Source organism: Aplysia californica, unplaced genomic scaffold (genome assembly GCF_000002075.1).
Source record: "Aplysia californica isolate F4 #8 unplaced genomic scaffold, AplCal3.0 scaffold00191, whole genome shotgun sequence".
NCBI lineage: Eukaryota > Metazoa > Mollusca > Gastropoda > Aplysiida > Aplysiidae > Aplysia > Aplysia californica.
The window spans coordinates 608,451-623,752 of NW_004797461.1; the positions used below are offsets into that span (position 1 = coordinate 608,451).

The 15,302-nt window shown below is 37.9% G+C and overlaps 1 protein-coding gene across 1 annotated transcript; it reads left to right on the plus strand.

Annotated features, from left to right (window-relative positions):
- Positions 1-1,794: 1,794 nt before the first annotated feature.
- Positions 1,795-14,218, plus strand: LOC101860571. The gene is made up of 5 exons (XM_005098697.3): positions 1,795-3,845; positions 4,653-4,819; positions 6,092-6,242; positions 6,881-7,019; positions 8,828-14,218. The coding sequence occupies exons 1-5, from the start codon at positions 2,574-2,576 to the stop codon at positions 10,351-10,353; spliced, it is 3,255 nt and encodes a 1,084-aa protein (XP_005098754.1). The 5' UTR covers positions 1,795-2,573; the 3' UTR covers positions 10,354-14,218.
- The last annotated feature ends 1,084 nt before the right edge of the window (positions 14,219-15,302 follow it).

Genomic DNA, 15,302 nt, shown 5'->3' on the forward strand with positions numbered 1-15,302 from the left:
CCAACAACAACCCCAAACAAACAAAAAAACAACAACACCAAACCCAAACAAACAAACAAAGCAATATAGTAATAGTAGTAACACAGCAACACCGGATATTTCACACTCTATCAGAGTTTAACAAATTCATAAACATCGTTGCCAATATCTTCCCTGTTGCCAATGCGCCTCTTGTCACTTCCCCACGTCTGTGGCACTAATGTCGTTGACCAGTCAAAGCTGCTGTGGAAAATTATTCTGCTCTTTATTGGGACTCGCACGTACTCTGGATATATGGAATCAGGTGGTATAATATTATAGTCCGGGCGGGCGACAGGTCAAGACCTCTCGATGTCTCATGATAACCCCAAATACATTACCACGCGTGGATTCACCGCGCCTGGGTTAACTCGCTCGTCCTAGGGCAAACTCGGTTTGCGGTCAATTTCGGAACACAGATTGAGACGTTGGGAGCTGATACAACAACAACAACAACAACAACAACAACAACAACAACAAAACATACAACACAGCAATAGCAACTTATATAGAGCTCTGCAACACGTATAGTAGTACAGAAATAACGACAGCAACAGCAGCACATTTGTAAAACCATTAAAGAGCTGCAGCAGCTGCTTCAACAAAACAAAAGTTCGTCCTTCTGGAGTCATCGTTGTCTTGCAGCCAGGTTAGCTTGGCCTTATCGTCATCATCTAAAAAAGGATGGAGATATGGAACCTCATTATATAATTGGCCTAATAATAATAATAATAAAAATTATAATAATAATAATAAAAAATTTAAAAAATAGTCTTAATAATAATAATAATAATAATAATAAAAACAACAATAACAACAACAACAATAATAACTTTAAAATAGTAATAGTAATAATAATAATAATAATAATAATAGTAATAATAATAATTTAATAATAATAATAATTATTATTATTATGTTTTGCATGACTTGTAATGTTCTGCGTAATTTCGACTGGAATTTTAGGTCCTTGTAGGGGTTAGGGGCTATAATTACATCTACATCATAGGCCTACACTCTAGGTATATATTTATACGGATTAATCACACCCTTTTGTGTAACAGCATCAGGTCAAAGGATAGCTGACCGAACGAGACAGATCTCCAGGTATCATTCATTGAAGACCAGACACAAATGCATGCATAAAACATTATGCAAATTACACTGTTTGTTAGCCCGTAACGTCTGCCTGCTTAATTAAGCCTAGGGCCCACTGCCTTTTTTTTTTAATTTAAAAATCTCTCGCTGATTCTTTGCCCACCAGAGCCACCAGCCCCTGCATCTGCAGTTCCAACAGCCGATGGACCCCACCTGCAATAATAGGCTTCGTTTCTCCTGCTCGTATTACAGTATGTTCAAATTCAAACATTCATTACCTCATTTACGTGCACGACGTTCTCTGTCTCGTTGAGTACCCGAAACCACGCTCTTTGAACACCCAAAACCATTCAAGTACACACACACACACACACACACACACACACACACACACACACACACACACACACACACACACACACACACGCACACGCACACATACACACGCTTGCTTGCTTGCTTGCATGCTTGCTTGCGGGAATAACCAAGTAGTCTAAATTGCAAGATAACTGATGGTCAGTCAACCAATGGCTACTCTACAATTTGTGACCGTTATTATACATTACTCATAGTGGGATATTTTGCCGAGGCGTTCTCCGGGCTCACTCAGGAAGGTTTAATATTATATTAGAAGTATGTACCGTCATAAGAATTTCGCGAAGTGTCCAAACAACGAGACAGTTACGCATTGGACCGGAAGCTTAGCCAAGTGGGAGGATTCAGGAAGCTGTCAACAACAAAAATGAATGATAGATCAGCAAGTGGCACTCGTTTCACTCGATAATCAACTTTATTGCAAGTTTCATTACGAATACTAGAAGTCCACGTCGTCTAGTTGAAATCATCATAGTGCATTTCTGAAGCCTGATCAGTATTACTCCATGAAAAGTGTTGGCGAAGTGCCTTGCCAGCCAGCAGAGGCCAGAATGTTTTGAGTCAAAATCATAATTGTTTGCAATCATCTTCCATTCATCGGCGACTATCCAAAACAACGTGAACAACGCTGAAGAACTTTAGTCTCCTTTTAATTCAGCGTGAGATAGAGCTGATATGTTACATGCTTCCTGGATTAACCGGTGAATTTATTGCTTTGTCTTAATTTGAAGTTTAATTTGGAACGTATCTTCTCGATCTACTAAAAAACCCAAAAACAATGTTGATGTTGACCTTGTCACTGTTGACACAATTCAAATTGTTTAGATATGATCCTAAAAGCTTGTGTGGGTTAATGCTAATTTTACAGGATCTTTAAAGGATTTTGTTTGTCTCTACATAGGCCTATTTGGGAACAGATTCAGCTCTTTGTTGCTTGGGAAGTGCAAGCATGGAATTTTCGTCTGCGGCTTTCATGTTCAAGTACATTCTGAAATGGAACTTTAGATAGATCTGAACGTAGATCTAATTATATTTCATCGTTTTCTTCCACTGGTCTGATCTGGATATTAAAGAGGATAAACATGTCCACAAAGTCTTTAAACGGAATAACATTTGACCCAAATGAAATACCTATATCAGCTGATTTAGTTGAAGCAGCTCGATATGTCTTGGACTTTCTACATGAAGTTTCTTTAAAGCCTGAGCTTTATGAAGGCCCTCTTGTTGAATGTGCAATACAAAGATATGAACGCTATTGGTTGCCTTTGGTTGCAAAACACCCAGGAAGATTACTTCCGGCCCCTCTTGATATTGAGTGGGTCTGGCATTGTCATATGCTGGCTCCAGTAGCATATATGACAGACTGCCGAAATATTGTGGGAAAATTAGTTGACCACCACATGATTGATAGGACACAAAGAAAAGAACTAATGAAAGACTCAGAGCGGTTGTGGCGAAATGAATACACTGATGTGCCTTTTTCTGCGTGTGATGCTGTGACACCCTGGTTTGATTGTGAGTTTGTGTCCGCCTTGACTTATAATTTAACTTCGGCTGTTTCAAGGCAGAAATTGTTTTACTACCAAGTCAGTCTTCCTCACTACAGAGACGAGAAGTTTTTGAATAATGGTCTCATGCGCTACAGAAAATTCTTATTTCTGAAGCTCCATTACCCAGGTATGTTTCTGGTACCCTGCTATGACAATGATTTGATATGGCATACTCATTTGCTTCACCCTGCACTTTACAAGGATGACACAGAGGCATATCTTGGTAGTTTACTACCACATGACGATTCTGTCAATGACAGAACTGCAGGCTCCAAGTTATGCCTCTCAGAAGCCAAAACAAGAAATTTGTGGAGGAAGGTGTTCAATGAAAAGTTTTCACATTTTGGAGCAATGTTTCGTGGAGAACCTCCACATAATAAACTTATTGGAATGTCCAAAGAAGATGTGTATAAAGTGTGCACAAAGCAAGTGAACGTTCTCATTGAAAAGGTTCGCATAGCAGGGCTTCCACCTGGCAAGACGTTTAAGTTGAAACTTTGCTACAATACTGGTTATCAGAATTTCAACCGGTCATTGTTTGTGACTGATCATATCATAACTGTGAAAGGAAATTCTCGGACCTTAGAAGACAACAAAATCAACACTCACTTCTCTTTTGATACTCGTTACAACGACAAACTCATCGCCAGCCTTCACCAGAAATCTGGAAGACTTTGCCTTGGTACCAGTGACACCCTTGGAGAAGGGAAACTGGACCTTCAGAAGAAAATCCAACCCCTGAACAGCAAAGGTCTCACGGCTAATGATGACATTAACTGTGGAGATGAGCTTAGTATTGGGCTTGTGAGTATCTAGTCTAGTAATTATTGTTGTGTGTAAATGTGGTCTGTAAGAAAAAGGACTGCAGTTTTTAGTAAATAAAAAACTGAAATAGTACTTAATGTGTTGTACAACTGGACAGTATGATAAGTGTGAAAGAAAGTAAGATTTTAAAAAGTTTTGATTTATTGAATACTCAAGAATTTAATTTTTATTTTGATAGAGAATTTGAAATCATGTTCTGTTGAGTTTTGTGTGAAGTTTTGACATTGTATTGTATTTTGATTCAGAATTCTTCTATCATAATGATAATCTTGAAGCCATTGGCATGCTCTTTGTGTTTCTGCTGTTGCCAGGATGTTCAACATCAGTTTTCTGTTGATACTTTTCTGACTACTTTGTGTTAGTTCATGTGAAATGAAAAGCCTAAAGACTCAAAAACAAAATTTTTTATGCAATAAAAACGTGTGGTACCTTTCTTTTGATCGCCAGTGTATATTAACTGAACCTTGAAATTTGCTCGTGGGTGATAGGGGGGTGCTCTGGTGTGGTTTGCTTCTTCTTTCCTATCAAACACCTATCATCCTTATTTTCCCTTCTTGTTTTTTATGTTTGTTACTCTCTTGTAACACCTCTAATCTTCTGACGCTCATATGACCTTATGCAGTTGCGAGCACCGTAAAACCTCTACTAAAACTAAACTAACTAAAAATTTGCTCCAATGTTTGTGGATTGGGGAGTAGAATGGGCCCTCATCACAAAGCTTTCCCTGGAGAGAAAGTCTGTTCTGTCCTATATTCCTTATTTCATCTTTGACTGTGCCCCCTGCAGGTGTGGAGCTGCCCGGCCCCGGTGTTAGGTCCTTGCGTGCTGCGTCTGGAGCCCGGTGATTACCAGAGCTGCGTGATCCCATCAGACAGGGAGTCCATGTGGGGTCCCATACCGCTGCAGCGCCTGCCTGCTCACCTGGAGAACTACTGCTCTGTTGCTTCCCACAAGTAGGCAACATGTCATTTTCATGCTTGGTCAAGAGTGAGATGGTATCTTTCAGGTTGAGATCCTACTCTGCATGCTAAAACAGCACCTGGACATAAATGGCTGGTGCCTCTATTTAAGCAAATTATTGATGATGGACCCTGCTCTGGGAAGCAATGGAATGTTTTTATTAAAATCTTTCAGCAGTAATCTATTACTTTAGACCAATAGTGTGAATGGAACTCAATTGTGAATCTTTATGAGGAAGAATTGACCACTTTGAGGACAAAATCTGATTTGTTTGTCATAAGATTTCAAAAATAGATTAGTGAGACAGAAATCTGTTTATCTTCTTGTGATGCGAAATAGCAGGTCGTTAGAAATGGAAAGTCAAAGGTTTCTTCCATCAGTTCATTTTCAGAAGACAGTTACATCTTAGATCCTATCATCTAAGATCACACTTTTCTTTTTAAGTTTTCAACTATGTAAGTTTCCTTCTTCAACTCCTGGTTCTACAGGTAAGAATTTCACAAGGGGTGCTTTTCCCTAAACATAATCTAGCCAAACAGAACTGTGACATGTTCATCGTCTCGAATGGCAAAACTTGGCTGTCCCTTTATTTTCAGTGGCTATTCTGGGCCAAGGCATGCATGTGTATGATTTTATTCTATAGAAAGGTAGGCATCAACTCTTGTGATTAAAATTGTCAGTCATCAGAGTTATTGTTGTACCAGACAAGAATTTCTCATTCAGACATGTCATTCAGCCGTTATGGTTTTAAATTCATATATAGCACCTTGCTTTTTCTTGGTCCCATGTTTAGGGACAGGAGGTCGAGGTACATCTTGCAGACCCAAGACTTGTGTGCTCAAAATCAAAATGTAGCAGGGTGTGCCTTTGAGTCGCAAGGCAAACGCTGCCTTCAAGAGAACTGCCGAAGAAAAACTGCTAACAGCAAATTCTAAGGCTGTTTGAAACTGTCATTCATAGATGTTAAGAGCCATTATTAGTTTTGGGATCTTAGATAGGGGCTGCCGTTTTCATGTTGAATACATGAGATTGCCTAGTCTTCTAGGAAATACTGTCGAATTGATACTCCACCTTATTTAATCTTGGGCTAACATGCCTTCCCTCTCTGTTACACAAATTCTTATGCATATAGTTTTTGTTAACTGCTTCTCTTTTTTTTCCAATATTTACTGATTATCTGATGTAAGAAATTGTTTGTAGTTTCTTCAAAGTTATTGTTTTCTATAATATACTTTGCTATAAATATATACGCTTCATTTTAACAGGCTATTCAACCACACACGTCGTGTGGTGTTCACGGTGCGGATGATTCACAGTGAAGCATTGCTCATGTCAGCCATCCATGTGTTTCATGGTGACAAGATGACCGCTGTGGCTCACTTGGTGGTCGGGGACCAGCTACCACTTCCCACCTCAGTATGTAACATTTATGTCTTCTCTTGTTGTAATAATGCATGAGTGCATATGAAACTTGTAACTAACTGCCATTGTAAATGGTAAAGACACATTTCTCCCTGCGAGATGAATAAAAATTGTCATTCTTATTGTTATGTCTTCTTCATTTGACAACATTCTTTTTTTTTTGGCTCTGTTATTGTTGTTGTTGTTATCGATCCAGCAACAGCTGGGCTCTTGCCCTTCTGTCCAATGCCATGTAGTGATAAGTGCAGGTCTGCTCAGTAAATGCTGAGCTTTCATACTTCTGCTTCTAGTTCATATCGTTTGTGCATATTTTCTTTCATGCTTATAATTCAGTTATATTCACTTTTGACAAGACAAGTTTTGACAATCGCAGTAATATGTGATCACGTACCAAGGCAAAGTTGATGTTCGTGGCTTCACTAGTCAGCCAGAAGGACATACTTTCATCAGCCACAAGAATCCATCAAGCCAAATGCCACTGTAATCAACACATGCTAGAAAGATTTTTAGGAAGAATGTTTTGCATCTACGTGACTGTTAAAGTAAACTGTTTCTCTTTTCATGCTGACTTGCCATAAAACAAACTAAACCCTAGTCAAATAACTTCTTTTGATATTTTCTCTTGTGTCCAGGTTGGAGAACCCAAGAAGTGCATCACCTTGAACCCCAAGGAGGGTCAACGAGCTGTACTCATCAAGAACAGCAAGGGTGACTGGGGCGTCGCAGTGGGATGGTGGGATGGGTATCAGAAAAGAACCACGGGAAGAAAAGGTAAGATTAATCCTTTCTTTTCCCTTTTTTTCTGGAAGTCTCACTGTTTTGCCAGACTTTGTTTTATTTTTCAATCTAGATAATGATAATAATAATAGTAATAATAATAATAAAAAGAAAAATAATAATAATAATAATAGACTACATTTATATAGTGCTCTGTCCCAAACAAGTATAAGCTCTGAGCACTTTACATCAATTACATAATCACTGAAAAGTGGTAATTCATTGTGTCATACTGGGTAAAAGATCAAGAAATTTTACGGAAATCCGTACTTTCTGCTAGTTCCGTACTTGTTCCTCCATCATTATCAACTCCCTCCATAAAAATCTGCGACAGCATAGGACTACCGAAATTCCGTAGCAAAAGATCCGTACTTGCCTTCATATCGTCTTGTATAAGTTAAGGATATTTATTGTAAGTCTCTCGGCAATAGTTTATGTTATAGAAACCTGCCCGATTGTGCATTTCCTGCCATCGGCCATTATTCCGCTATGCCCCTTGCATTCATTGCGGGTTGGTCGGCAGTACATTTTTTACTTGCAGATTGATCAAAATCTGGCGAACTTTTTGTGCCACTTTCCTCCTTTCTATCATTCCCTCATTCCGTCTGTCTATCTTCGGACTGTTGCCCCGGCTGGAAAATCTGCGTGTTAATAAAGTAAATTGACTTGTGATCTTAGACAGAAAATTACAGTCAGAAAGAAACTTGTTTGCAAATTTATTGTTTATGTCTAGAGAAATTATCAGTGTGAAGATTCTACGGCACGGGAACGCGATAAGGGCCGCGGTGAAAGGAATTTGCGCTAAAACTACTAAAATCAAGAATAATTCGAAGTGGTGTTGCGAGGTTGTGACATGCGACATTCAGACGGGAAAATTAGGATAGGCCTATACGCTGGGTAACTGTATTGTGAAGGTACATTTCTATTCATTGTTCCCAGGTTTGCCTTCTATCAATGGTGCGATGACAAATTAATAGAATTATAGTAGCCATGGAAGAGGAACCTGCTTTTAAACATTGCCAGCAATGGAAAGATATGTTGGTGAAGAAACCAAACAAGACAAAATCTTGGTGAAAAAAATAAGTAGTATGGGTTGTTGGCAATCTCTTCAAACAGGCTCCCAAATGCCATTTTCAACCCCTTAAAGTACTAAATTTCTATTTAGACCCCCCGGCAGAATTTTCCTTACTTTTCAGCTTCAGCTGGTGGAAGCACTGATTAAAATTGTAAATGATTTTCTATATGAATAATAAGTGTTTTCAATTTTATTCTTGAAAATGATTTGCATATATAAAAATATGAATGTACTGTCAAATGACTAGAGCAGTAAGAAAGTAAGGGTGGTAGGGCAAATTTGTTCTTTCTCTATGTTTGTTTCTTATATGGGGTGTTCTTATACTAAGATGTGTTGGTCAATGCCAGTTAACACAGTGCAGAGAAGAGACGTGGCGAGATGTCAAAATTAAAATATTCAATTAAGGCACGTTGGCATTAAATATTTAAAAGATCAGTTATTTTAAGTCATATTCAATTAATTTTTATCTTTATCCCACAATTGAAAGGTTTTTTTTTTTTCTATTTAATGCCCATTCCACTTTTGTATGGTACTGTACACTTATCAATATCAAAATACATCATGCTTTTTAAATGTATTGTGAATGATTTAACGGGACATACATTCTCTATGAGTGTTTACTGAAGCACAAAAAGGACAGGGTTTCTCTGTTTTTTTTCTTGGCTATTTTGCTTTAATCAAAACTTAATTTTTTAAAATATTTTTTTTTGGTCTCCCTCTCTTTCAGGTTCTGGCAGTGAAGGACATCTAGAAATCCGGTTTTATCACCTCCCAACCCACAGATGGCATTATGTGTCCTTTGACCGCCTCTACTCGCTTGCCACATCAAAGTTTGAGATTGGTGACTGTGTTGTGGAATTCGACAGTGGCTTCATTGAGATCAACTCTGATCGCTGTGAGATAGCTGAAAATCTTGCATTGATCTTCAGCGTGGCCCTCATTCATGTCCTGTGCCAGCCGCGTCCGTCCAACTGGGCCCCACGTCTTTATTCAACCCCACGCATGGGTGAAGAACAGTCTTCCCGTCTCGGAGGTTCGGAAGAAATTGCTCTGTTGCTAGCCGCAGGAGTGCTCATTGCTACACCTTGTAATCATGCCATCAAGAATCTCTTTAAAAAGAAGAAACAAGGATTTGGAGACGGATCTAGCTCCTCTGTGAGACGGAGCAGTAGTAGGGAGGAGGAGGAATATGACCAGAATGGTGGTCCTGCTGTGATATTGCACGAGGCTGAAGTGAGTGCTGGCTGGGGTGAGGACGTGGGGAATCGTGGTAGTCGTGACGTCTCTGATGTCGCTTTGACTGTAGGGGCGGGGTTAACTGTGATCAGCGAGGGGGACAATGCAGAGGAAGAGGAGGAGGAGGAAACAAGATTGCAACAACAGAGGGAGGAGGATGAGGAAGAAGAGAATGGAGCAGAGGCGACAGAAAGAACGACTCTGCTCCCAGTTGTGGAAGCTTCTGACGGAGAAGCAGAGGAGGAGGAACAAACAAGTCTGCGGGAAGGAAGTAGAGAAGAGAATGGTAACTCTGAAGCAGAGAATGAGGAAGGAGGAAGAGGGGAGGAAGGAGACAATGATAGTTTGAGAGATTCTGAAGATGAGGCTGCGTATCCTGGAGATGAGGATAATGTGGATGTGGACAGTCAGACAGGTTTGTTTGGCAATGGGGAAGATGACAGTGATGAAGTGGATGACGAGAGTCCGAGGATGTCGGGGTTGAGAGGGCATTCGAGTTCTGGTGATGAGAATCATGTCCTAGAGAATGATGAAGTTTTCGACAGAGATGAGCCTAATCATGACGATGTACTGTCAAACCACGTTGGCTATGCTATCAATGAGGATGCTGGAAATTATTATGATGAATTTTACAACATTAATGGAGAAGAGAGTCATAATGGCTATGAGAATGTTAGTGGACCTGAAACCCAAAGTGGGTCAAAAACCAATGATACCCCAAATTACAGCAGTGTTTGGGATGCTTACGGTGATGATGCCAAAGCTGTAACAAATGACACGAGTATTGCAGGATTTGATGTTTCCACAGGTCATGAGCATGCTTCTGACACAAACTTCAATGGAGGGGGTATCTACAGGGGTGTTGGGGCTGGGGGGCTAATGTTTGAGTCGGGAGGTGGGATGGAGATGGCTTCTGCTACCGTCGACTTTTGTGGTGGTGATAGTGGGGGAGGTAACTGTGGAGGTTGCGGCGGAGGTGGTGGAGGTTGTGGAGGCTGCGGTGGTTGTGGTGGATAAAAAAAAGTTGCAATAACTGGCAACACGCCAGTGTAAGTGACGCCTAACTGTCCTCAGAAGAATAATACCCTTTCGTTTTATAAATCATCTGTTCAAAAGGTACTGTTTTTTCCTCTCTGAAAATGTAGCCATGATCTTGCTGACATGCTGAAAACCGACACTCGACTGCTCCTCCCAAATCCTTAACACTCAACTGCTCCTCCCAAATCTTCTAAATTCTTTAAACTTTTTCTTCAAAGGTTGTGCTTTTTCAATTGTCATTTGTACACTGTGTCATTTGTTGAAAGGTGAATGGATAAAGGTTTTTACATTGTTTTTGCTTCAAAAGCGGTTGGATGAAAACAGAAAAAAGAAATTTCATGTGTTCAAAGTACCATGACATATGCTTGTGACCTCTCAAGCAGACATACTAACCGGCTGGTTGTGAAAGCGCTGGCAATTTCATGGGTTTTATGGTATTCTAGTCAAAGATTATTATATCTACTTTGTGGTTCCTTTGAGTTTAGTCCTTAGCTCAGCCTAATGTTTTCTGTTTATTGCATTTATGTTTAATAGGGTGGTATTTTGCATCACAACCTCATCCCTACCCCTAGCAGAGCTGTACTCTCAGTTGGCATAAAATTTGCATAGAATAAAGGGAACCACTTCAGCACAATGATGGTCATTTCTTGCTGAAAGTGAGACATCAAACAGGAGTAACAATAGGGGAATAGAAGGACTTTCTACGACAGCCTTGAACACTGGCTATCGTAAGAAAAGTACAACTCTATGCACAATAGCTTTGTTATGTCTTCCATAGAACTTGAATTAAGATAACTTTCTACTGTAGAGGAATACAGAAAAACAGTTGGGGAAAAGAGAATGAATGCTAAGGACGGGAGAATGATTAGAGACTGAAAGAAATAGTAGCCAGCCACTGTGCCAACATTGTCAAAGTGCTTATAAAAGTTTCTAATGACAGAAACAACAACTTGCAGCATGTACTGCAAACGTCACAGATCTGTGTTTCCAGTTTTCCACTTGCTTGAGGTAAATTTTTCTGAGGACAGCTTGGCTGTAAATGGAATGAAGAACTATGTATGTCCCTCGGATGCAAAAACCGGACCATGTCAGCATATTTTCATTGTAAGACAGCCAGTTTCCCTGTAATAATTGAGTTGTTGGGAAACCTCAAATCTTATTTTTCATGAGCTTCTAATTTTTGCGTATTGTGCGTTATGTTTTCAGAAGAAACGGTTTTTCTATAGTGAATCTCAGTATGCAAAGATAACAAAAATGAGATGCTGATGAAAAAAGCTGTGCTGTAATGTAATATACATTCAAAATGCACAGTTTGTAATATATGATCTTTGTGTTCCAGAAATCACTGTTTGCTTGCCAAAGGTCCCATTAAGTTCAGGAATGCAGTATTATTAGATTTGAAATAGGGTGTTTTAAATGCAGAAAAAGACAAAGAATTTGAGATGGTAGTTTTAGGAGTAGAGTTTGATTGTGGTTTTCTTAACCTTTACAACAGTTTTACTCCGGAAGCTAAAAAAAGAAGTGTTTCCTGTCATTTAGCTACAGTCTCAATATTGCGTAGCTAAGTTTACTGTTGATAATTTTAGTGTATATAGAAGCACCTGCTGTCTGTTGTTAAGCATGCTTGCTTTTTAAAAAAGATATAGATATAGGTTTTTCAATGAAACCGAATGCTTTGCAAGGCAATTGTGGGAACGGAAATTAAACTTTGCTCCTGAGCATTAGCAATTAGATTTGTGCAAAATTGTTCAGTACAGGTTGTTTGAGAAATTACATTATAGTACTTGGATGGCAAAGTGAGAAAGTTTAGGTTACTTTATTTGCTAGTATGTATCCACAGCAGGGTTACCTTTTCTTCTTTCCTTGTACTTTTTTGGAGTTATATTTTTACTTAGCTCCTCTGTTACTTTTTTTTCTGTTTCTCTGTTTTGAGAAACATTTGAGCAGAAATTGATGATAAGTTCAGAAAAGGGTTACCTCAAAGCTAAAGAATTATGAATGATAAAGCCAAACAGCCAAGAGTGAGGTTTTTTTCAGGCTTCTACCGTCATGTTTTTGAACCATGAGCGAGATAGGGCTGTTGTGTACAGAATAGAATTTTACTGCTAAAGGAAATAGCTTACAAGTATTTGCTTGATTTTCTTTTTAGAATAGTCATAATAAGTGTTGTATTTTTATATTCCTTTTGTTCCTCAATTATTACACAATTTGTTACTTTCGTTATTGCGGAATTGACACTTTGAAAAATTACTTTTTACAAATTTTTTATTTTGCACTTTGCCATGACTTGCAACTCCAGCGTTGCTGTGTGAGATCTGTTCTTGTAGAGACCTCAAAGGATTGTTTGACTGCAAATGTTTTATACCTCTATTGATGCGGGGATAGACCAGGATTGTGTAGCTTTTTTTTGAGAGCATTCAAGCAAATGAATAAATGGAGAACCATGATTGCCGATGTCTGCCGCAGATCTGACACTTGATGATGATGATTTATCCCATTTACGATAAAATACCACACACACATGTGCTGGCAAATATTAAGAAGGAAAAACTCTGTAAACTGTATTGCTTTTTCAGTTTTTTTCAGTTTCAGTTTTAAAAAAGCTTCAGTTTTTATAGTTTAAGTAAAAGTGGAAGCTCTGAACTGACGTTTGAATTTGAAAAGAAGTGTTGTTTGGTTGCTTTTGAATTCTATTTTGATATTGCGTTTGTACATAGGGCCTCCTTGATAACATATGAATAATGATTGATATATTGTTTTTATAGAGATGAGACTGTCCTGATTTATTGTATACAAGAGATTCTGATCTTGGTGCCATTATATAGTCGGTTGAGTTTTTGTAGTATTTAAGACAATTTGATCTGTGTGAGCTTTTTCATTTAAAATTTAATACCTTATTTGATATCAGATCGATTGCATCATTGTGAATATTTTATTACTCTGTAAATGATATGTTTAAGTTTAAGTTTATCCACAGACCACTAATGTTAGAAATGGTTTCATTTTTAAAAAATGTTTACATTCAGTCACTTATATTAAAGAATATAACCTAATTTTTCATAAGTGTATGAGTTACACACATTTTCTTAAACCATCCCAAATTTCTAAAGGAATATATTGAAAAGTCCAATGTACTTTAAAGGTGAGGTTGGTTTAAATTCCCCATTCTAAAACAAAGGTGCCTTGCCTGAAATTTTGTGAGGAAGGATTAATATTGTCAACACATAAAATCTTAATTTGATCTAATTTGTTAAGTAATTGTATGATGTTTTAAGGTTTCCCAACTGCAGTTGCTTGGTAACGATTCAAGAATTCCTTACATTACTTTTCTTTTTTTACTGGAGTGAGATGCTTTAGTATGTATTGTATTTTTGTGAGTCTAGTCCAGTGCTGCTACATTTTTGTGCCTGGTTTTTAACAGATGTTGTCGTGTCAATGTGCACTGAATTTTCCTCAATTTTTCTGTTTCTTTATTTCTCTTCCTTCCTCATTCAGTTTTGGCCATCATATTGGTTTATGTATCGCATGGCTTTTGTGCTTTGGTCAATGGTTGTGATATGATTATGATTACGATTGAACAAGAATTCCTTGTGTTGTTTTCTGTTGCTGTTGTTTTCTAGTCCTGCTGCTTGTTGATGTGCATTTTTTGAGGTTTTTAATCGACTATGTTCTTCTGTTACGTGTGCTAATTTTTTCAGTTGTATCAATCATGAGCCTCACCACAGTTTGGTGCTCTAGTGTCTGGTGTCCTTTGTCTTAAACAATGATCTCCCTTTAAGTGGATTTGTTTTTGCAGAGGCTGCGAGAACATTTTAAAAAAATAAAAATTTTTTATTTGGTCATCTAAATCTAGTCTTGCTTTTTGTACACATGATATATATATATATATATATATATATATATATATATATATATATATATAACACAATAATAAAACAAATATATATATATATATATATATAAACATTATTGCTTGTTTTATTATTGTGGTTATTTTTTTAGTGACAGGCCAGTTAAATATTATATTAAACCCGGTTGGTTGCCAGAGTGGTAGCCTTTCTTTATAGTACAGTTTGTTTGCATTTGTAGTTTTCTGTTTAAGTGCATCATGATCAGATACTTATATGTGAGTTCGTTGATTGTTATGTCAATTGTTTATTCTTTGTACTAAGGTTTTTTTGCATAATAGAGTTACGTTCACACTACTTTATAAATTGATAGCATTTATTTTGATTTGTTGTCCTTTTATTGGGTTGTCTAGTCATAAAGAACGTAAGAGTAAGATGTTTCCCTTATGATTGGAACTAGTCACAGCTAGATATAGTTAATACTCTGGCAGGCATTAATAGAGATTTTAATCACATAGGTAATGGTTTGTGCATTTATTTCTCAGTACTAACAACAGAGACTTGCATTGCAGTGGCATCTTATATGGAAGGCGTTAAGCATCATCTGTTCCTTTTCATGCTTTGGAAATTGGGATAAACCTCAGTTTTATGGATTTTAGCGACTCCAAAAGCCCTTTCCCTCCTTTCTTCTTTTTGGTTTGTTTTTAAATCAACTTACTGACAGTATCTGTCAGAAGCTCTCCAGTTCGGTTGCTTGGTAAGTGCAGTAGACATGTCAGGTGTAATACTTGGGGGCTGACTTGCGAAATGGAAATGATTTTGTCTACTGTGGCCATCGGGTCCTCCTCCCACCCTTTGTCAACAGATACTTGAATTAAATTTGTTTTTCAATTTTTAAGGGGCTTTCTTTTTTCATTAAAATTTGAATTTTTTTTTAAATTTGGGGGTTGGGGGAGATTATTTGTCAGATCTCCAACTCCTGAGTTTGTGGTGCTCACAGTCTCCTTCACACACTCATGTTCTCCTTAGGTTTTTGCCAAAGTAGTCTTTATACTTTATCGTCTATTTAATCCTTAATCT